At 29.3% G+C, this 19,663-nt stretch overlaps 2 protein-coding genes across 3 annotated transcripts; one reads left to right on the plus strand and one right to left on the minus strand.

Moving 5' to 3' along the window:
* The first annotated feature begins 843 nt into the window (after positions 1-843).
* LOC130442041 (uncharacterized) lies at positions 844-12,029 on the plus strand. The gene is made up of 6 exons (XM_056776007.1): positions 844-928; positions 6,511-6,844; positions 7,944-8,140; positions 8,565-8,648; positions 9,593-9,843; positions 10,725-12,029. Exons 2-6 carry the CDS (start codon positions 6,511-6,513, stop codon positions 10,849-10,851), a joined length of 993 nt encoding a protein of 330 aa, XP_056631985.1. The 5' UTR covers positions 844-928; the 3' UTR covers positions 10,852-12,029.
* LOC130442040 (apoptosis-inducing factor 1, mitochondrial) lies at positions 9,750-19,452 on the minus strand. Of its 2 annotated transcripts, none has more exons than XM_056776006.1 (12): positions 19,053-19,452; positions 18,927-18,988; positions 18,570-18,725; positions 18,448-18,508; positions 17,284-17,411; positions 16,545-16,672; positions 16,309-16,484; positions 16,050-16,250; positions 15,038-15,156; positions 14,605-14,826; positions 14,253-14,549; positions 9,750-13,790 (listed from the first exon to the last, which is right to left on the minus strand). In XM_056776006.1, the coding sequence occupies exons 1-12, from the start codon at positions 19,147-19,149 to the stop codon at positions 13,479-13,481; spliced, it is 1,959 nt and encodes a 652-aa protein (XP_056631984.1). In that variant the 5' UTR covers positions 19,150-19,452; the 3' UTR covers positions 9,750-13,478. The 2 variants fall into 2 exon arrangements, with proteins under 2 accessions (XP_056631984.1, XP_056631983.1); XM_056776005.1 differs by having other exon boundaries at positions 13,150-13,790; positions 18,777-18,988; positions 19,053-19,434.
* Between the last annotated feature and the right edge of the window lie 211 nt (positions 19,453-19,663).

Consider the following 19,663-nt stretch of genomic DNA (forward strand, 5'->3'; position numbering starts at 1 on the left):
TCAACCGAAAACCCTTCATTTTAAATGGGTTAACAACAACATTTTTATTTAAATTAGCTATACTTGGCTGATCTTGATCTTGCACAACTCGGTCTTGATCTTGGTTTTGCCAAAAATGCAAGACCAAGACCAGTCTCGCTCATCATTATAAATAGCCTTCATTCTGTTAATTTCTCTTTGGTCAAACATTTGATAACGATGCGAAACTCAATTTGAGACATAAAATGGATCGAACTAGCAAGTTGGAACTTTGTGTAAAGCTTGGTAAGACCTGTCACTGACGCGTACATTACCTATGTCCTAATAATCTTGGCGCTACGTATTTGAAAATTAAAAAATTTCATATCTTTTAGTAAAAATCCCGGTGAAGTTTTTTTGAAAACATTACCGAACATATAATATTTTATACCACGCCACTGATAGGAGCAGATAATGAGATTTTTATATATTATGTAAAATATTATCCTGTTTGTATACGAACTAATCATCTTTATATTTAAAAAAGAAAAAAGAAAAACAGCATTTTCCAGGTCTTGAGGTCATTCCATCAGCCCGACAAAATTGTTCTGATTCATCTCGTCCATATTTACAATAATAAAAAACTTTCTCCTACATATTTTATTAAATTAGTCAGAATTCAAAACGGATACGAAATAGGAAAATCCAGATAGCACGAAATAATGAAAAAATGAAAAATTTAAAATAAAAGAAAAACACCTGATCGTATTATTTATTTTCTTTTGGTAACCGTTTGGGAGTACTGCCGTGGTAGAGACCGTACAGCTTCGAAAGAAGAGGTAAGTGGGTCATCTATATAAAGTGAAGTTCAAGGTATTTAGAAGTCATTTCGTGAAGATTTCTTTTACTGTTTGTAGACTAGTGCAGTTCTTGAAGAAATTCGCGTTCGAAATTTTTGAAATCCTTAAAAGTAAGTTTTGGATTTCTTATTTAATTTATTATATATATATATATATATATATATATATATATATATATATATATATATATATATATATATTCCAATTTTATATTTTTCAAAATTATATTATTGAAATATTGCGTCATTTTTATACAGGATATCCTGTATATATTTTATATCAGTAATATATTTTTGAGAACAGACTGTAAATATTATTTTATATATCTTCAATTGAAAAAAATGGTCGATATATGAAAATATTTTTGATTTTAAACAATAATGACTCTACTATGCGACTTTGTAATATTACAGAAGGAAATTAAAAAGGTCAGTTATCTCTATATACTGGCATCTTAATACTAATACTAATTTACCTGTTTCTCACTTTTATTGGGTATTTTACTTTTATTTAAATATTCGTTAGACTTTTTGGAATCTACTTTGTATTGTATTGTATAAATAATAATACTGAGTTTTTTAAATATTTATTCATTATGAACCCCTTTTAGGGAAAAAATCATGGCTAAATATCAGATCAACTTATACATTAAAAGTTAAATACCCAAATATAAGTCTAAATTGTACTCACCCTCACCCTCCTTTTATTAAATGTCGTTCCAAAACGCCCAATTGAAATAAACAATTACTCTGCATCCCCTGTAGTTTCTATCATGACGTTGAAGCTAAATGCCAAATAGATCCATATATTAGAAGTTAAATAATCAAATTAAGGTTTAAATTGCGCATATCCACATCCTCTTCATATAAAACGTCGCTCTAAGATGCCAAATTAAAGTAAACGAGCTGTTTTTCTATCCTGATGTTAAAACCAGATCGATCCTTATGTTAAAAGTTAAATACCTAAATATAGGTTTAGATTCTGTCTACCCACACCCCATTCGTATAAAACGTCGCTCTAAGATGCCCAATTAAAGTAAACGAGTTGCATCCCCCTGTATTTTCTATCAATTCGTTGTAGCTAAAAGCCAGATCGATCCCTATATTAAAAGGTAAATAGCCAAATTTTGGTTTAGATTGTGTCAACCCACACCCTGTTGTAAAATGTCGCTCTATTAAGCCAAATTGAAGTGAACACTCTTCTTTTTCAAATTATTTGTTATCTCTTATGTCTTTAATGTCCCTTTTATTATTTTGAAATCTTGTCAAAAAATTATATGGATTTTTATAGTTTCATCTCTAATCTAATTGGAATTATCACAGAATCACCCTGTATATTTTGAACTGTCATATATATACCTAAATTCGGATAAAAATTAATTGCAATGTAAGTAAAATATCTGCTATATGAATATGGAAAAAGAAGAAGAATACTATTTATGTGGAATGCAATTATAATTTATTATTTAAATATTCAATTAAAACTTTCTATCTAACGAATATAATATGAATTAATATAAAAAAGTGATTTCAAATTAAATTAATTATCTGATTAGTTATTAATACCAATGTTAACATGACGTATAAAAAATAATGCTAGTAAATTTCTTCTATTTACGATGGATTCTTAAAGAAAGTTCATCAATATATATTTTCACTTTAGAAGAATTCGAGATAAAGGTTTAATGTACAGATATCAATTCTCGAACGTTGAAACTATATAAGTAGGTCGTTCGTACACACAAACTTGTCTACTACTCATCGTTACTTTTTATTAAGAGTCAATGATTAGTGACTAATTTACGCAGGACCGGTCTTGTGTAAGTGTAAGAGTGAAATCGTACTCGGGTATTATTTCCAACAAAAAGGTGAAATTTGTACATAAAATCAGAAGTATATAATTGTAAATTGAACACCAATCGAATCTTCTTTTTTAAGGATAATATAATTTAAACAACGCTGCCAGACTTTGACAGTAGTATACAAATTGTAAAGATGTAATGACACAATTTGGTTATAATCGTTAACAGAATCATTATTCGTTCAACATTTTTCAAATAGGTCGTTAAACTTTACGTTATTCTGTTGATGTACATAACTGTTGTTGATTAATTGTTCAATATAATTTCAAGATTTTATACAAATACATGTTTGTTAATCAATTATAGTATGTGAAGATTAAGAAATTTAATAGGGCGCGAAAACTAGTTGTAAGAAAATAGTTAATAGCTCACGGTTCAAATAGAAAAAAATGAAACGAATATGATTTCCACTTACTTTTGTTAAAAAACTTATGTCATAACCATAGTAGCTGATGCTTATACGCTCTAAGCCCTTGTTTATTATCTAAAACGGAGATTACTCATAATATTTACATAGAAATATAAATAATTGAAACGAAAGTATAATCGATGATCCATGACATTTGACACAATTCAAAGTTCAATGTCTCAATCTAGTACAAGTTCGTTCTGCGTGAATAATTATGTTTTCGTAATTTCCGGTTAAAAGATATTGACCACTATTATGGAAAACTTTCTAAAGTGGAAGCTAACGGATATATTACACATTTGTAAAATACAAAAAATACGAAATTTAATTTTAGTATTACTTTCTACTCAGCTGACGTTCATTCTAAATTTAATAATGAATGAATAGAATGAAGATATGTTTGACATAATGATTAATAATACATCAATCATTTTTAAAATGGGATACAACGTAGCCAATTTTAGTAATCTGAAATAAAATATTTTCAAATATATTAAAATAATTTACCTATATACAAACTCTAAAGTGATAAATATCTTTCTTTTAGTTCATATTTAAATAACAAAATTTTTGTTGGATTTCATAATTTATATTTTTCCCAATCAAACAGATACTAATAACGTGAATTTAAGAAAAAACAACAGTTATTTTATAACAGGTATATGTGCAAGTAGAGATTCCTATCTTTATGCTGTAGTTCTTGAAGTAAATACCGTTATTGTTCAAATAAGTTTTTATTCACAATATAATATTGCAGTGTTATATGAATTTTGCAGAAATGCATTCGTTAATATGACAATTTTAAAAGCGAAATTTGTGTACAAAAATACGAACGAACAAGACCGAAATCGGGAACGCAACATGTGTGTTATAGAATGTTAGGTCGCGAAATACGTCTCAGTGGAACGACATACCGTTATTATTAATCATCAACGTAGCACAGTTTTTATGATTTACATTATGCAGAACAGGTCTATCAGAAAAAAACTTCTAAATCATAATTATACAAGATTTCTTATTATCTTTTTTATGTTATCCACCCATCCTATTAACAATATTTAGTTTTAGAGTTAAAAATATATAAAGCCATTTAAAAACAAGTGCAGGGTCAATCGTGAATATTTGTATACTGTTATGTAACCGATTTAAAGATATTTACGAGGGAATTTCGCCGATACGAGATGAAATTTTACATGGGTTAATAACCTGAATGAAGTTCAATGCTATTGAGGTTCAATAAATGAAAAAAAAAAAAAATTAAGCGGTATCTTGTATGTACAGTTTGACCGACTATTACGCCATAGATTTAGTCAATATTTCTTGTACAGCTGTTTTTCAGAAAAATCCCCAAGCAATTGAATAGCCATTCAATATAAATATATACAGTGTGGACGAATACTAATAACAAAGATAAGATTATTAATGTAGAAGATTTTAATGTAATGTGTAGCAGCATTGTGTGTTGCCTAACTTGTGGATGGGATATGATTTCTCTTACTCATAGAGAAAATATTAAAGACATAGAGATCGAGGTATGGTAGCTTGTTCAAGTGGGCCCGAACGGCTGACAGAGAGAGGAAGAGCATCGGTGTACCATTCTCTATTTCTCTTTACTTTTCTACTCTGATTGAATCGAAATGAGAAAAGGAGAGAGAGATGCGCTAGAGAGAAGTTAGTAGGATAAGGAAAACGAAGAATCTTCATCGGATTGAGGTAACCAAGCTGTTGGTGGCTGGGTTTACAGGTCCGACAAGTTTTTGTGAAATTCCGTTGCATTATCTTAAACAGTAATATTGAGGTATCCAAGTACAGAGAAAATGTCGTCCAGTAATTTGATAGTAGAACCAGAACGTATGGAAGCAAAAAGAGAGAGCGCCATGTAAGAGGATGCATACTATTGGAAGAATGACAAGGAGCAGCGGTTTACCGCTCTCTCTCTATTTTTATTCGATTCTGATTGGTGTTTTATGTATACAGTTAATCTCCAATTAGAATAGAATAGAGGAAGATAGAGAGTGGTATAACGATTGTCTTTCTCACTTTATCAACAGTTCGGGCCTAATTGAAACAAGCTCCTATACCACGCTTTCTCTATCTTCAATATTAACTTAATCATTCAGAATCAGGAAATCATATACCCTCACTAGTTATGCAACACACAATACATCAAAATGCGCTTAACAATTCTCTGTCTTTTCGTTTTATTTTTGTGTATTTTTATGGGAAAGGGTCACGAATTTTCATTAGTCCACTGCATATACTAAATTTATTTATGTTAAAAATTATATTTTATTGTAAACGTCATTAAAAAAAAGTTATCTAGAAAGCGTGATATTTTGTCATTAAATATTGTGTCACTCGATTTTATTTTAAATTGCGGAAATCAACTTTTGTCTTCTTTTTTAAGTCAAGCATAAATATTTAATGAATCTCCGGCCTATTGTCCGAAATCACATATTTAACTAAATTAAGTTCAAATTTCATGTTAACGATATAAATGCAGTGAAAGTTTCTATTGTCTTTATATGAATCAAACTACCCTATTAAAATATAATAACTACGTAATTATAAAATTATATGAAACAATAAGTTGACCTACATTAGGATTTACAATTGAAATTGCCTTCCTATTCTAATTGATTGTAAACGTAAAAAAAATGTTTGGAACTAGTAACAAACTTCTATTTTATACAATAATACCCTATTCTATTATTATATGAAAGAATTTATATATTTTTTTGTTAAAATGTCACCTAATAACAGTATAAACAATCAGAAATTAGATGCTTTGCATTAAGTTCTAAAGTAACCTTCAAAAGTAATTCAAGCGTGTTTGCTTAACACATATAACGTTGACCTAGATCTTCTTTGACGATGCATATTGTAATAGCGGATACGGAAATGTCTTATTCAATTGAAGGTCGTACGAATATTAACACTTTACAATATTCCGTTAAATATTATACATCGCATTTTTATTGAAGTTCAAGAAAATTAATTTTTTAAAGTATTATTAACGAGTTTTAAACAAAATCCATCCAAATAAAAACGAAAAATTAAAGTTTTTACTAAGAATTTATCCTGTCATCGTAGTTGCCCTTCAAAAGTTATTCGGGTATAAGAATCCAGAATCGGCCTTTGGTCCATGCTGCTTGGAAGTGGAATACCATTTTTGAACATGAAAAATCGAAAATTTATAATTTCCAACATGTTTTCATTTTATTTATTTTTATCATGTTTTTCTTCATTTTGTTCGTATTTGTATGTACTTTCCGAGAAAAATACCTTAAATACGACGAAAAATTAAGAAAATAAAAAAAAATCTTGAAAACTGATTTTATAAATATGACCACAAATAGATTAGACTCCACTTCCAACATTTGTTTCAATTTGTATAATATACAGTATGTGCTTTTTTCCAGATGTACAGAGAAGCTGTTGGTTGGGCGTTTACAGCTCTTTTGATATCCAGTTCTCTGGTAGGTACATTTTCGTACCCAAATGTTCAAATCAACTCCAAGCCAGTAGCATCTGTAGCGGCCGAATCGCAACCGGAGCTCCGTAATTTTTATCCCGTTAAAGGACCCAGGGACGTACTTCAATTACAAAGAGCCGAGAGAAAATATGCAGAAAAACCAAATGCTATTAAAAAAGTTGCTTTAGATCGATTAGACGATGTAGAAACAAATTCCATAGCGGAAAGTAGCGACAATTCCATCACCAACGGCGGAGGATTTTCCTGGTCGAACTTATTAGGTGAGTTTCCATCCATTTATTAATCCTTCATAATTTTGTCACCGAAATAAAGACGTTTAAGAGTATTTTTTTCTTAGTGAATATTGTTTTCAAATATTTAACTCTACCTTGAGTATTTTATTTATACATTTTTAATGTCTATAGTTTGTTTTTTTTATATATCCAAAAAAAACAGTTATTATTTTAATGAAATTCAAGTATAAACAACGCCATCTCAATTATAAATTGGAAGTTGAGCGCTCTGCTGCATCGACAGGAAACTGTAAAATCTAAAAATGAGTAAAACATGTAGCTATGGAGATGGGATTTGCAGTACCATCTGTTTTTTTTTCAAACTTAAAGAAGTTACTGTGAATGTTATAGGGAAAAATATTGTTCAATATTACAACCCGTAAATTAATTGTTATTTATTTCCAAAAATGCTCTAAATTTGGTATAAAAATCATTATTAGATGTGTAAACTAATGACACGTAATACAAAGCATGTTTGTAGAAAATTTTATGCAAACAACCTATATATCTAGGCAGTAATCAAGAACTAAAACCGTTTATAGTCCCAGTTCTAACTTTGTTACGCTGTGCTTGAGCTTTCTATTTTATATTTATACTTAATAGTACCGTGAGCATTTCATCCACACATTTTTCATTGGCATAATTTATTCAAAATATTATATGAATATGATGTATCTTCACAATAAACACTGAATATGGCTCATTATTTTATTTCTATAAAATCAAAATGTTAGCAACGCCATCTTAATTTTTAATTGCAAACTTTATAAATGAGTTACTCAGCTATATCGCAGGAAACTGTAAAATAAAGATGGCACTCCAGCAGTAAGTATAGAGACTGGAAGTTTTAGTTATACCACTGTTACTTTTAAACTAACAGTTTTTCAAAACAAATTTTACTCTCATAATAATTAAAAAACGACAATTATAAAAACTTGATACTGTAACGGGTTTTCGGAAAAATATAATCATCGAAACCCATGAATCTACTGTTACATCTTTCTAAAAATCTCCTATGGAAAATAGTTATTAGAGGTGTAGGCATTTTTATGAACTGTTTATATGGAATATAATGAATTATTTGTAGGAATGGTGATGCAAATGATTTTTAGTCCAGGCGGTAATCAAGGACCAAATAAATCCGACGATTTAGACACCCCCGTCCAGCCATCCCCATGGGCGAATTTACTTTCTGTCGGCTTAAAAATTTTAACTGCCATTTTAGGAGGTGGCAACACCGGCGATGGAATCGATAAAGTTGATAACGGAAATTCACCGCTACAGGTAAATTTTAAATTTTTTAATAGATAAATTTTGACCATAAACAAATGTTATTATTTTAATTGGGATTTAATTGGGGAAATGGTAATTTTTAAGTTATTGGAAATATTTTTTGTATAGGGATTTCAGAAAGTGTGGAGAGAATGTATTTTAAGTTATAAAATATAACTTTTTTTCCTAATATAAAGACAAATTAGACCTTTGTTTATTAGACTACGAGAGAACTCTTATAAATTCTGAACAAAAAACAAATATGATAGTTATATAATTTGTTAGCAATACATTCTCTGCAGACTAACTATATTATGTAAATAGAAAAAAAAGCTTCGCTTTTAGTCATTTAAATAATGTAAATATATTATGGACCCTCCATAAAATATATATTTAAAAATTATTGGCACTAAGTAGTAGCTTAAAAATTGCACAGGGTGTTCTGGCGGCCGTAGTATCAGCTGTTGTGGGAGACAGAGATCCTGATCAAGTTAATAAGATTGCTAGGCAGGCTGGTGAGGTATGTCTTCAAATAAACTTGACATTTATTAACACACTAACACAAAATGCTCAAAATAATATGAATATATCCGAACACTTTCACGCCACTCCCTGTAAACTTAAGTATACACAAATTTTTTATATTCTATCCTTTTCTATTGACCGTATAACACGTATTCATGTTGTAGGTGAAATGAACATTTGAGTTAACATGAAAAGACACAAACTTATTATATTCTATCTTTTTCTATTGACAGTAGAAACAATACCAATAATTGATAACGCAGAATTAACATTCGAGTGCTGTAAACTAACAATATGGCGGCTTGATAAAAAACCTGTGGTTCAAAATAAATTTCTGAGACTTTTTGCATTTTTGATAAAACTAGTTACCCTTTGGCATTATACAAAGTGGTTTTGTCGGAATCGTGGAATTACCGCTACGAAAGCCTTCTCGATAGTGATTTATGGCGCTAGATATCCACGGGATTTAGTTGAAATTATATGGGGGTAAAGTGGAACATAAAATTAATAATAAATTTCGATCAAGTAATATTTTCTGTCAGCTGTCAATTTTAAAACTGTCATCAGATAGCGAAAAATATCAATAAGGTTTTATCAGTTACATTCAGATTATTGCGTTGTATTTGATAGAAGTATTATACAGGATGTCACTTGTGACTGGTGGGAGAGGGTTGTTACTCAATGATAGAGCACGATAAACATGCTTGATATGTAGTGAAAAATATAAAATACTATTTGCTTAGAAATACTGGTGGTCAGATATGGTATTAGTACACAACACCTCTAATACGATATGAATATACAGGGTGTGGCATAATAACAATATATTAAACATTATTTACCCCTCCATGTATAGTTCAGATAGAATAATCCATTTGAAAAAAAATATGTAGACTGGAGTTTCGTTAGACATTATTTATAATTAACTTTTTTTGTTAGTTTATAAACATAGTGGTGAACCTTCTGGACGCATTAAAAACATCTTTTTCACATCGTTCATTACAAGCAAGGAGCGTGGGTAAAAAGGATTCGATCAGCGATGCCGCTACGGCCAGTCTTGCTATGATGAAAGGTTACATGAGATCCTTATCAACTGGAGATACTAAATGTATGGAAAGATACGTTTGTCAAGCAAACAGCGAATGTTCAAAAGATATTGGACAAAGTTCTTTGTACTGTCATCTAGGAAGGTAAATTTTTATACACATAAAATTATTTTTATAAAAATTTAATTACGTAGTCAATTTAGAACTTTCCAATACTATAAAACATTATTTATTTTTTGCGCAACCTAACCTAACCTAATATTTCACGTAAATTGATTTAGATAACAAAAATAGTAATTTTTCATAAGTAAAACAATTCTTTTTTAATTCTAACACTTTTAAGATTTGATTTGAAATCTAAAAGGAATTTCATGATATCTAGTTCTCTTTGTTATCTTATAGAAAAGCAAATTATATCCTGTCGAAACTACAAGCTGTTATCTTATCGTTTTAAAGATATTTTTTTAGTTTTGATTTCACTTCATAATATTTGAAATTCTGTTAACTTTGGAAGTTTTCCTATTGATACATTTTTATTCGGCAATTAACTAAAATGCAATTCTTCAATAGTCACAAATTACCACAGAACATTACCTTGGGTATGTTCCTTGGTAATACCCTTAGGTGTGTTCTGTGCTTAAATTGAATCAACATGACAGTTGTTTGCATCGTTGCCACGTTGTAATATAATAAATATATTGAAACGTTAAAACCCTCCGTATCATTTAAAAACATAATGATATGTTAAGACGTTTGAGTTTAGTGCATTAATTTGAAAACAGTTATATTTTAAATAAGCAACACAGCTGCCAACGTGTGAAACAATATTTACACATTAAGTTCAGTGATTGCATTTGTTACTGTTGTGTCAAAATTGTAAACTCAATGTGAAATCTCTTCAACTCAACCGTTGTATGCAAGTAAATAATTTTTGTATATGAGGGTGATACCAAAACTATTTGATTCTGACATAAATGATTATTGTTTGTAACAATTTTTAAATTGGGAAAAATTATCTTTTACAGCTACGCTATTAGTTATGTTATGGAAAAATCGTTGGGATCATCGTTTGACGTTTTCTACGAAGCTGGAAGACGGGGCCGTTACGGAGACAACTGCCGCGAAAAATATTTAGAATGTAACGAAGTATAAAAATCAGAAAAAAAACAGGACTTTATTAATTTATTCTTATTGAATTTTTAAAATTCGTCCAATTTAGTAAAAGTTAGGTTAAGAAATTGGATTGAATTTTTATTGTGTCAAATAGGACTAGATTAAATTTATTAAATTTTTACGAAAAAAAATTGGAAAATGACAAAACCAAAGTCGTATAAAATGGGCTCTTATCGAATTATTTCTTTAAAATGTTTATCTGATGGTGAAAAAGCCCCTTTATCCAAGTAAAATTGTTTGTTATGCTGGATTTATCGCTAGATTAAAAAATAAATATATCAATTGAGCAATATTTATAATAGGTTTTACAGCAATGATTTTAAATCATGAAACAGTGAAATTCAAATTTAAGATTAATCAAAATACCTATTATTCTACAAAAAAAAAACGAAACACCCCAACAGTCCTTGGGAAGAGATATTAGCAATCAAAACAAGCATTTTCAACAAAATTATCTTCATAATAGTTGGTAACATTGTAACCGCCATACTTCGAAATACAAATCAGATCCTGGTCATTAGTAATGACGTCATGAATTAACTTTTCATTGTTTTAAAAGGATGGAGATGTTTATTATTACAACAATTAGTCATTTTTGAGACATAATTTGTCTCATAGCGATTTTATTCAATAAGAAATTTCAACAATTAATGATAATTACTCGGTTATCTATGGTTACTACGTCACACTTCTGGACTGCAAAAATGGAGTCGAAATGATAATTTCCCAGATGGAAGAGACAATAAACGTTCATATGTGCGAACGTACTAATGTCGTAAGCTGCCATTTTGATTTTATCTATCTAAATTGCTGTATAACCAATTATGACGCATTATTTATATAATCTAGTGGGTTTTTTATACGTATTTTGTATAGTATTTATTTTAGCAATGTAATAACTATTTACATAATTTTTTTTCGTTTTATTTTCTTTTAGAAAAGGAATATGACTGGACGTAGATGCGGTTTCTATTTTGAGCCGCTCTAATCTTATTTATTGTATGAGAAAAATGAATGTGTGAGCTACGAAAGGATTTCAGTGTGAATGATGGTAATTTATATAATGATAGAATTAGTTTTTTATTTGTAAAAAATTGCTCTAATTATGTGTTGTTGCAAAAGTAGGTTTATTTATTTTCTAAATATATACTATTTATTATTATGACGTTTTTATTTTCACCTCACCCTTTCTTTATTTTTATTAAAATATATGTGTACATATGTTGTGATTGAACAAATCTAAATATTTAATCAGAAAAAAAAATATAACGTGGCAACGTTGTATAATTTCTATCATTTACGTTCTTTCCATTTCACCGAAAAGTAATTTCTCCGTTACACGAGTGTAACGGTGTAATAGTGTAAGAGTTTTTTAAACTGGAAAACCCTCGTAAGAAGTGATCGAAAGTGCCGGAAAACTCACCTGAAAAACCTTATCTATTAGGTTTTTGGGGTCTCAACTAAGAGCAGTGTTATAGCGCAAGAAGTTTTGCTTAATGGAAAATTATTTTTGATGTCTCCATTCAAAATATCTGTTTGATCTACCCGAAATTAAAACGAAGAAAAAAGTCATAGGAAGCCAAAAAAAAAGAAATAAAAGACAAAGGTCGTAAGAATTCTGGTACCGTGAAAATTTATATAAACATAAAGTGAGAGGACAATAAGAAGTCAGAAACCATATAAATGAATAGAAAGATGAATAAATAAGATCATTAGAAGCCAAAACGGAAAAGGTCGTAAAAAGCCGAAATCTAAGAAAATTTCTGGTATCTGTATTCATTTGGTCCTCTTTTTTCATTTTTATATAAATTTTTGTGGATTTGGATTCTAATGATCCTTTTTCTTCATCGTTCTATGAATTTTTGTCTTTTTCTATATTTCTTTCCACATATAAAAATACGCAAAGAGAAGATGAGAAAACTAAAAATGATGAAAATTTATAGAAAAACGAAGAAAGACATTGGAGGCCAAAAACTATAGAAATGAATAGAAAGATGAAGATAATAATGAATAAAATCATAAGAAGCCAAAAACCAAAAATATTATAGAAAGATAAGGAAAAAACCTAATATGTGAGAAGAAAAGCAGGAAAAGCCAAAAACTATGAGAATTTATAGAAATATGAAGAAAGGAGATCATAAGAAGAAATAATAAAAATTGATCATAAGAAGGAAATATGAATAAAAAAGGTCATACGGGGAGCGAATGAATGCCAATAAAAATATTCCAAGGAACTACCTAATACCCCATGGGAAAGTATCGACTTTACGAGATCTCATTTTTCGTACTAGACCACACTGACTCTCCAGTCGTCTCATATTTATATGAAGTATGTTCCAGAACATCTATATGACAGGGGCGGCTTCGAAGTTTTGTACGATTTGATACAAATGCTTAGCATTCAAAATTTAATCTATTTCATAAAAATTTTATTAACGAAACGTATGTTTTTCCAAAAATACAACAATCAACAAAACCAAATTATAGTATATGACAAGTGACAGTTTGTTTGTACAAAATGCATTTTCTCTCGCCGCATTGCCAACCTTAAACACTCACATATTCCAATGTTTAACGACGTCATTTTGTCCAAGGGTAGATTTGTTTTATTTAGTTTCGTCGTTAGTAGTTTCGTTGTTGGTAGTTTCATCGGTAGTTTCGTGTATGTTAAACAATTTGGCAACGTCGTTAAGATCTTCGTATTTTTTGTGATCCATCAAAACTTGTCTAGCTACATTCATTCTATTATAGATGTTCCACAACAGTATACCGACCACTACGTCGTCTCTTAGGTAAAAGACGATACCTTTACCAAAATCTTCACCCTCAGATACGTTCGGTATACTGAGCGGTTGTCTCACCATTGCCATTTCTTGTTTTTGTTTTTCCGACAAATTTTTATCGCATTCCTGAGGGATCTGGAATATAAATGAAACATTTCTGTCGATACTGTACACATAGATGGAAAACAATTAATATGAATAGTGAAAGTGAAAAATTTATAATAAAATGGCAATACCGGTTTTTTCTTTTAGGATAATTAATTTTGAAAAGTATTAATTGTTTCAGGAAAACTGCGATTTACAAAAATATTCAATTGGGGGGGGGGGGTTAGGAAATAATTGAAACCTACCACAATAATTTTTTTACAAAATATTTTTATAACAAAGATACGAAAGAAAGTCTAGCAAATATGAACGAATCTAATACAAACAGTACTAAAAGTACAAAGAAAAAAATTCCTATAGATTCCAAATGAAACATAGGTACTTTTTCTGTGCCATAGATAAACTTAGAGATACTATGTCCCATACCAACTTTATAGGTATTAGTCTGTTGATTTATGAACAGATATAAAAATTACGATAGAATCAATTTACCTCCTCGGTTTTAGATCTGATTCCTTCATCGGTTGCGGTCACCACTGCTTTGGGATTATCCTTATCGGTTGCTTTTGCGAATACTGCTACCGTAGGTAAAGAAGAATCCACTATACCGATCGCCTCGTAACCTACGTCCGGTCCTAGATCGGACCAAAACATACTTTGATGTAAATACGGTTGACGACCGCCAGTCATATTTTCTCCAGCTAATTTCCCCGTGACGACGGCGTGGTCGTGGTGTTCGAAACGTCGACGGCCCAATTTCGTATCGTAGAAACATGCGCAATCACCAGCCTGAAATAAAAACGGATAATTTGTTTAGTTTTATCATTTTTTTTTCTAAACTTACGATGTAAACGTCGGTTCTAGCTTGTAATTCCGTATTAACTAAAAATCCGCCTAATTCGGGGTCTACTTCCAAATCGGATTCTTCCGCTAGATCTGTGTTGGGCGTTACACCCATCGCCACTATTACGAAATCAACATCCATAGTTTTACCATTGTTTAGGGTCAACGTTAAACCTTCTTTACCGTCACTTCTTACACCCACAACTTCAGTTTTTGACAAAACCTACAATACAGTAAATCGTTTTTGTATTTTCAGTACTATCAGTACTGAAAAATTAAGCAAAGAAATGAATTTATATAAATATATAAATATATATATATATATATATATATATATATATATATATATATATATATATATATATATATATATATATATATCATTTTTTAGGGAAAAATCCGTATAAGGTTTGTTAAAAAAGGAAATTACTTACAATGGCTCCTTCATCTTGCACTTTGTCTGTTGACCAAAGCGAAAGATATTCCGGTAGCACTTTGCCCATGTTTCCGGATTCTCGGAATATTTGATACACTTTTTTAGGTTCACCCTTTTCTTGAAAAAACAAATTTTAAAGAAATAAATAAGATAATACTTCAAATGAAAGTTAAAAAAAAATGTATAGGATATGGATAAGAAATGAAAGTTCTGATAAACTCTATCCAGAATTCTGTATAAAAAAATAAGTTACACCAAAGTGATTAAATAAGGTACAAAATAATCGTGAAATTTCGAAAAAATTGAAGAGAAATATTCCAAAAACCAATAGACACCTAAAATTTTATCTTTAGGTATTTCATATCAAAGTAAAAAATGATGGAATAATTAAGAAATAAATATAAAAAAGTCACCCGATTGAAGTTCTATGTGTAAAAATTGGTATAAGTGACAAAGCAAAGTATTTACAACGGTGCCAGATACAAGAAACGAAATTCCTAGGAATCTCGATCCAGAATATAGATGTGGAAATAATGTTGCCAGTTCTCGAGCTAAGAAATTTGTTGCAATATATTTTATATTAGTAAAGAAAAAATCACAAAAAAATATGAATATGAAATATGAATCATATATGAGATATTTTGATAGAGTGACTGTTAACGTGGGACAAACAACACAATACTCGAAAAACATATTAACACTAAAATCGTAAAAAAGAAAAAAAATTGAAAAAATACTATTTTTTTGAAAAATTCGTGTAGGATTTTTGAAAAATAAACAAAACAATATCAAACAAAAATTCCAAAAACAAAATAAAATTATTTATGAGATACTTTGTGATGATAATGTGACTGTTTACGTGGGACAAACAACACAATACTTGGAAAACAGTTTTTATTAACAGTAAATTTTCATTGTTTATCTCAAATTCCTGAAGATGAATCATAACGTACGAAAATTTTAGTCACTAATTAGATCAACTTATTTTTTTTACACTATATTATACTTACCATCTTTAGCTTTTTTACCCAAAGCACAAGCCAATTCGCTTCCCAAAAATCCACCTCCGACTATAGCTACAGTTTTAGCTTTTTTAAACATATCATACAATTCTTCAAAATCGGTGATGTTCCTATAAGACCTTATCAAATCTTTCAATTTAGGATCGGTCGATGCATTTGCGAACACCGGTGAAAAATTGGGTTTGGCACCTAAAAATTAGCAAAAAAAATTTGTTTCCACGATTATAATCAATATTTATGTAATTACCTGTAGCTATGAGACATTTTCTGTACCGAATTTCCGCTCCGTCATCTAAATACGCGATATTTTCTATTACATCTAATTTTTTTATAGTCCAACCTCTAGCTACCGCTAAACCACCATTTTCACTAGATTCTAAATCTTTACATTCGGTATAAAAGTTGTCGGGTTCATAAAATATACTGAAAAAAAAATTTAATCGAATGTATACTGAAAGAACGTTTTCGATATTAATTACCTACCTCCTTTGCGAACCATTCCACTGTTTGAAAAAATAGTTTTTAGCAGATTCTTCGTCGTTATACCATATTTCTTTAGACAACGGGGGACGCATATAAGGGTAGAACAAGTCGTTTGATATCATTAGTACCTAAAATAGTTTCATTTCTACTTAATAAACAATGACAAAAATCTCTAAAGTCATATATTTGGTAAATCGCTAGTTCCAATGATCATTTAACAATTTCTGAGACAAAAAATTTCAATTTGCCCGTCTAAATGCGAGTAAAATTGTGTAAATGTGAGTGTTGTTAGTGTATTTGCTTTGAATTTCATCAAATAGTCCAAGAATTACACTAAAGCTCACTACTACACTGAAATGCACCTTTCAATAATCACTTATCACAACAGTGTCAATATAACTAGTGATACACTAAACAATATGCCTGTTATAAATTTCACCAATCAGTTTCAGAACTACAATAAAACTCGTATCTACTGTCGAACGCGCATTTTAATGAACAATTATCAACTTCAGACTTGGTAACTTTTAATTTGGCTGTCAAAATATGAATCAAACAGTATAAATGTTAGTGTTGGTGTATTAAACAGTGTGTTCGCTATGAATTTCATAAAAAACTACACTGAAACTCATTTATACATTTTAAAACGAGCGTTTAATGAATAATTATCATGTTCATTGTGTCTGTAGTAATTAACATATAGTGTGATCAATTACTCATGAAATTGTTAATGACTTACTTTAGCAGTAGGATCTCTAGTTTTGATTGAACGGAATGCGCTAAAAGAAGCAGTACCTCCTCCTATCAATAAATAAGGCACATCCTTCGGTATATCTTTTGAAGACGCAGGATATTTCTTTTTTTCTTCTACCGGTAAAAAATGATAATAAAAATATGATTGAACAGCAATGTACATCCGACATCATTCTTAAACCATAATAAATACAATGATGAAATAAGGCGCAAATCAATGGAAGATTTTCAAAAAATGGTTGACAAAATGAAGGAAAATATTCTTAACACGAAATTTATGAGAAATTTGTTTTAAAATTTATATAGGAAACTAGTAAAATAAAATTAAATTCAATAAATAAATAAGGAAATGCTGGAAACATTTCTATTGAATTAATTAAAGCATCGAAAAGAAAATTTGAAAAAAATGAAAAAAAAAAATATTGCCTAAATGTGATTTGATTCCTCAGATTGTATTTTCAGCAAACCAATTTCAAAATTTCAATAAAAATTGTCGAAACGATTGAAAAATGGATAAAATACTAAAAAAAGATTACTTATTGAAGTTCTAGATGAAAAAACTACTGAAAGTGATAAAATGAAGTATTTGCAACGTTGCCAGATACACAAAAAGAAATTCATAAGATACTTGATCCAAAATTCATATAAGAAACAAGTTAAACCTCAATAAAATAAATAAAAACAAATAAAGCACAAAACAATGAAGAAATTTCAAATAAATGGTTGACAAAATGTAGGAAAATATTCGTAAAACGAAATTTCGAAGAAATTTGATCCAAAATTCATATAATATAATTAAATTCAATTAATAAATAAAAAAGAAAATACTGGAAACATTTTTATCAAATTAAATTTAAAAAAAAACAAATAAAATATTGTCATTGTCATTTAGTTCCCCATATCATTTTTTCTAAATTTCCCCAAAAAATGATAAAGAAATTGACTAAAATAAACAAAAGTCTAAAAAAATAAAATCAATAAAGGTTATAAAATAAGTATGTACAATGTTGCCAAATATAAGAAAGAAAATTCCCGAAAAACTTTATCTAGAATTTATATGAAAAATGAGCTAAATTTAAGGATTACATGAAAAAGAAAGTAATCGAAGCTTTTTAGATAAACAAATTAAAAATTTAAAGAATTTACTCACTCTTTTTCCCATCATCTGTTTTTATCTCTTCCTCCTTTTTCAATGGATTAATATAAAAAATCTGAGATAAAAAATCGAATATTATACATTATCAAATTACTGTAAAAATTTTAAATACTTACCGTACCAACGGTAAAAGCAGTAAACAATAAACCCAAAAGTAACCACCTTCTATTTTGTTTTCTAACCATACTATCCTTTTCCTCCCAGTTCCCGGCCGGTTCTGGTATTTCACTCATCAAATTTGTAGGATGACAATCTTTAAGTGATGGTATTTGCTGCAAAAAGAAGCACTTACACATATATAAGGATTAAGGATATTTATATACCGGAATAACGGGTGTTTTGCATGGGTTAATAACAATAGGATTGCAATCTTTCAGTTTAACTCCGGAAGTTGGTTGATCAGTTTTACATTCGGCGGGTTTAATGGAAGAAGGATGGGATTGGACGCAGCCTTTTTCGGGTTTATCACCTACCTTCTTTTTACGATCGTCGTCACATTTGTCTGATAAGGATCTAATAGTGTTTGATCTATTTACTGAAAATATATTAAACATATCTGTAATTGGAAAGTATATTCTCAATAAAATTGTGATACTTACAAATTGTTTTAATCGTCGACTGAGTGGAACATCGTAAAATACTATTTCTAGAATGATTAACAGTCAAATTTTTTGATATTTGGATAATTCTAATCATTTTTTAGGTACAACTTCACTAAAACACTAAAAGTAATGATGCAAAACAGTCTTTTTTTGGAGGAAAATTATGAATGTAAATTATGAAACTTTTGAATACTTCAAAACACAACCATCTTTTGTTTTGATGACAGTCAAAATAATTAACTTTGGTTGATTAGAAGATACTATTAATAATTATTTCGTTAAGAAAACGTTAAAGTTTCTTTATTAATAATTAACACGAGGGACCGGCTCCCTTTCATACTTTTTCTAAAAATTAAATATATTGACATTTGACAGCAATGACATTTTTATTTTACTTAATAGATAATTGATTTAGTGTTTGTCTATGGATACAATTATTAGAGCCATATTAATGATTTAATACCGTATAAATAAAACAAAATTAGTTGTATATGATACAAAAAGTTTTATAAATACATACAATCTAAAAAAATAGTACAAATATACAAAATATAGTAATGAAGTATTGTGGGTGGCCTAATAGTAGTGACACGTAAATAAAGTTGTGT

Source organism: Diorhabda sublineata, chromosome 3 (assembly GCF_026230105.1).
Source record: "Diorhabda sublineata isolate icDioSubl1.1 chromosome 3, icDioSubl1.1, whole genome shotgun sequence".
Taxonomy (NCBI): Eukaryota; Metazoa; Arthropoda; class Insecta; order Coleoptera; family Chrysomelidae; genus Diorhabda; species Diorhabda sublineata.

Excerpts from the sequence above, each read along its gene's own strand:
- LOC130442041 (XM_056776007.1), top strand. The coding sequence starts at position 6,511 with ATGTACAGAGAAGCTGTTGGTTGGGCGTTTACAGCTCTTTTGATATCC. Across the intron at positions 6,845-7,943 it reads TTCCTGGTCGAACTTATTAG|GAATGGTGATGCAAATGATT; the intron begins GTGAGTTTCCAT and ends AATTATTTGTAG. Across the intron at positions 9,844-10,724 it reads TTGTACTGTCATCTAGGAAG|CTACGCTATTAGTTATGTTA; the intron begins GTAAATTTTTAT and ends TATCTTTTACAG.
- LOC130442040 (XM_056776005.1), bottom strand. The coding sequence starts at position 19,149 with ATGATTAGAATTATCCAAATATCAAAAAATTTGACTGTTAATCATTCT. Across the intron at positions 15,157-16,049 it reads GGGTAAAAAAGCTAAAGATG|AAAAGGGTGAACCTAAAAAA; the intron begins GTAAGTATAATA and ends TGTTTTTTCAAG. Across the intron at positions 14,827-15,037 it reads TGCAAGATGAAGGAGCCATT|GTTTTGTCAAAAACTGAAGT; the intron begins GTAAGTAATTTC and ends ACTGTATTGTAG.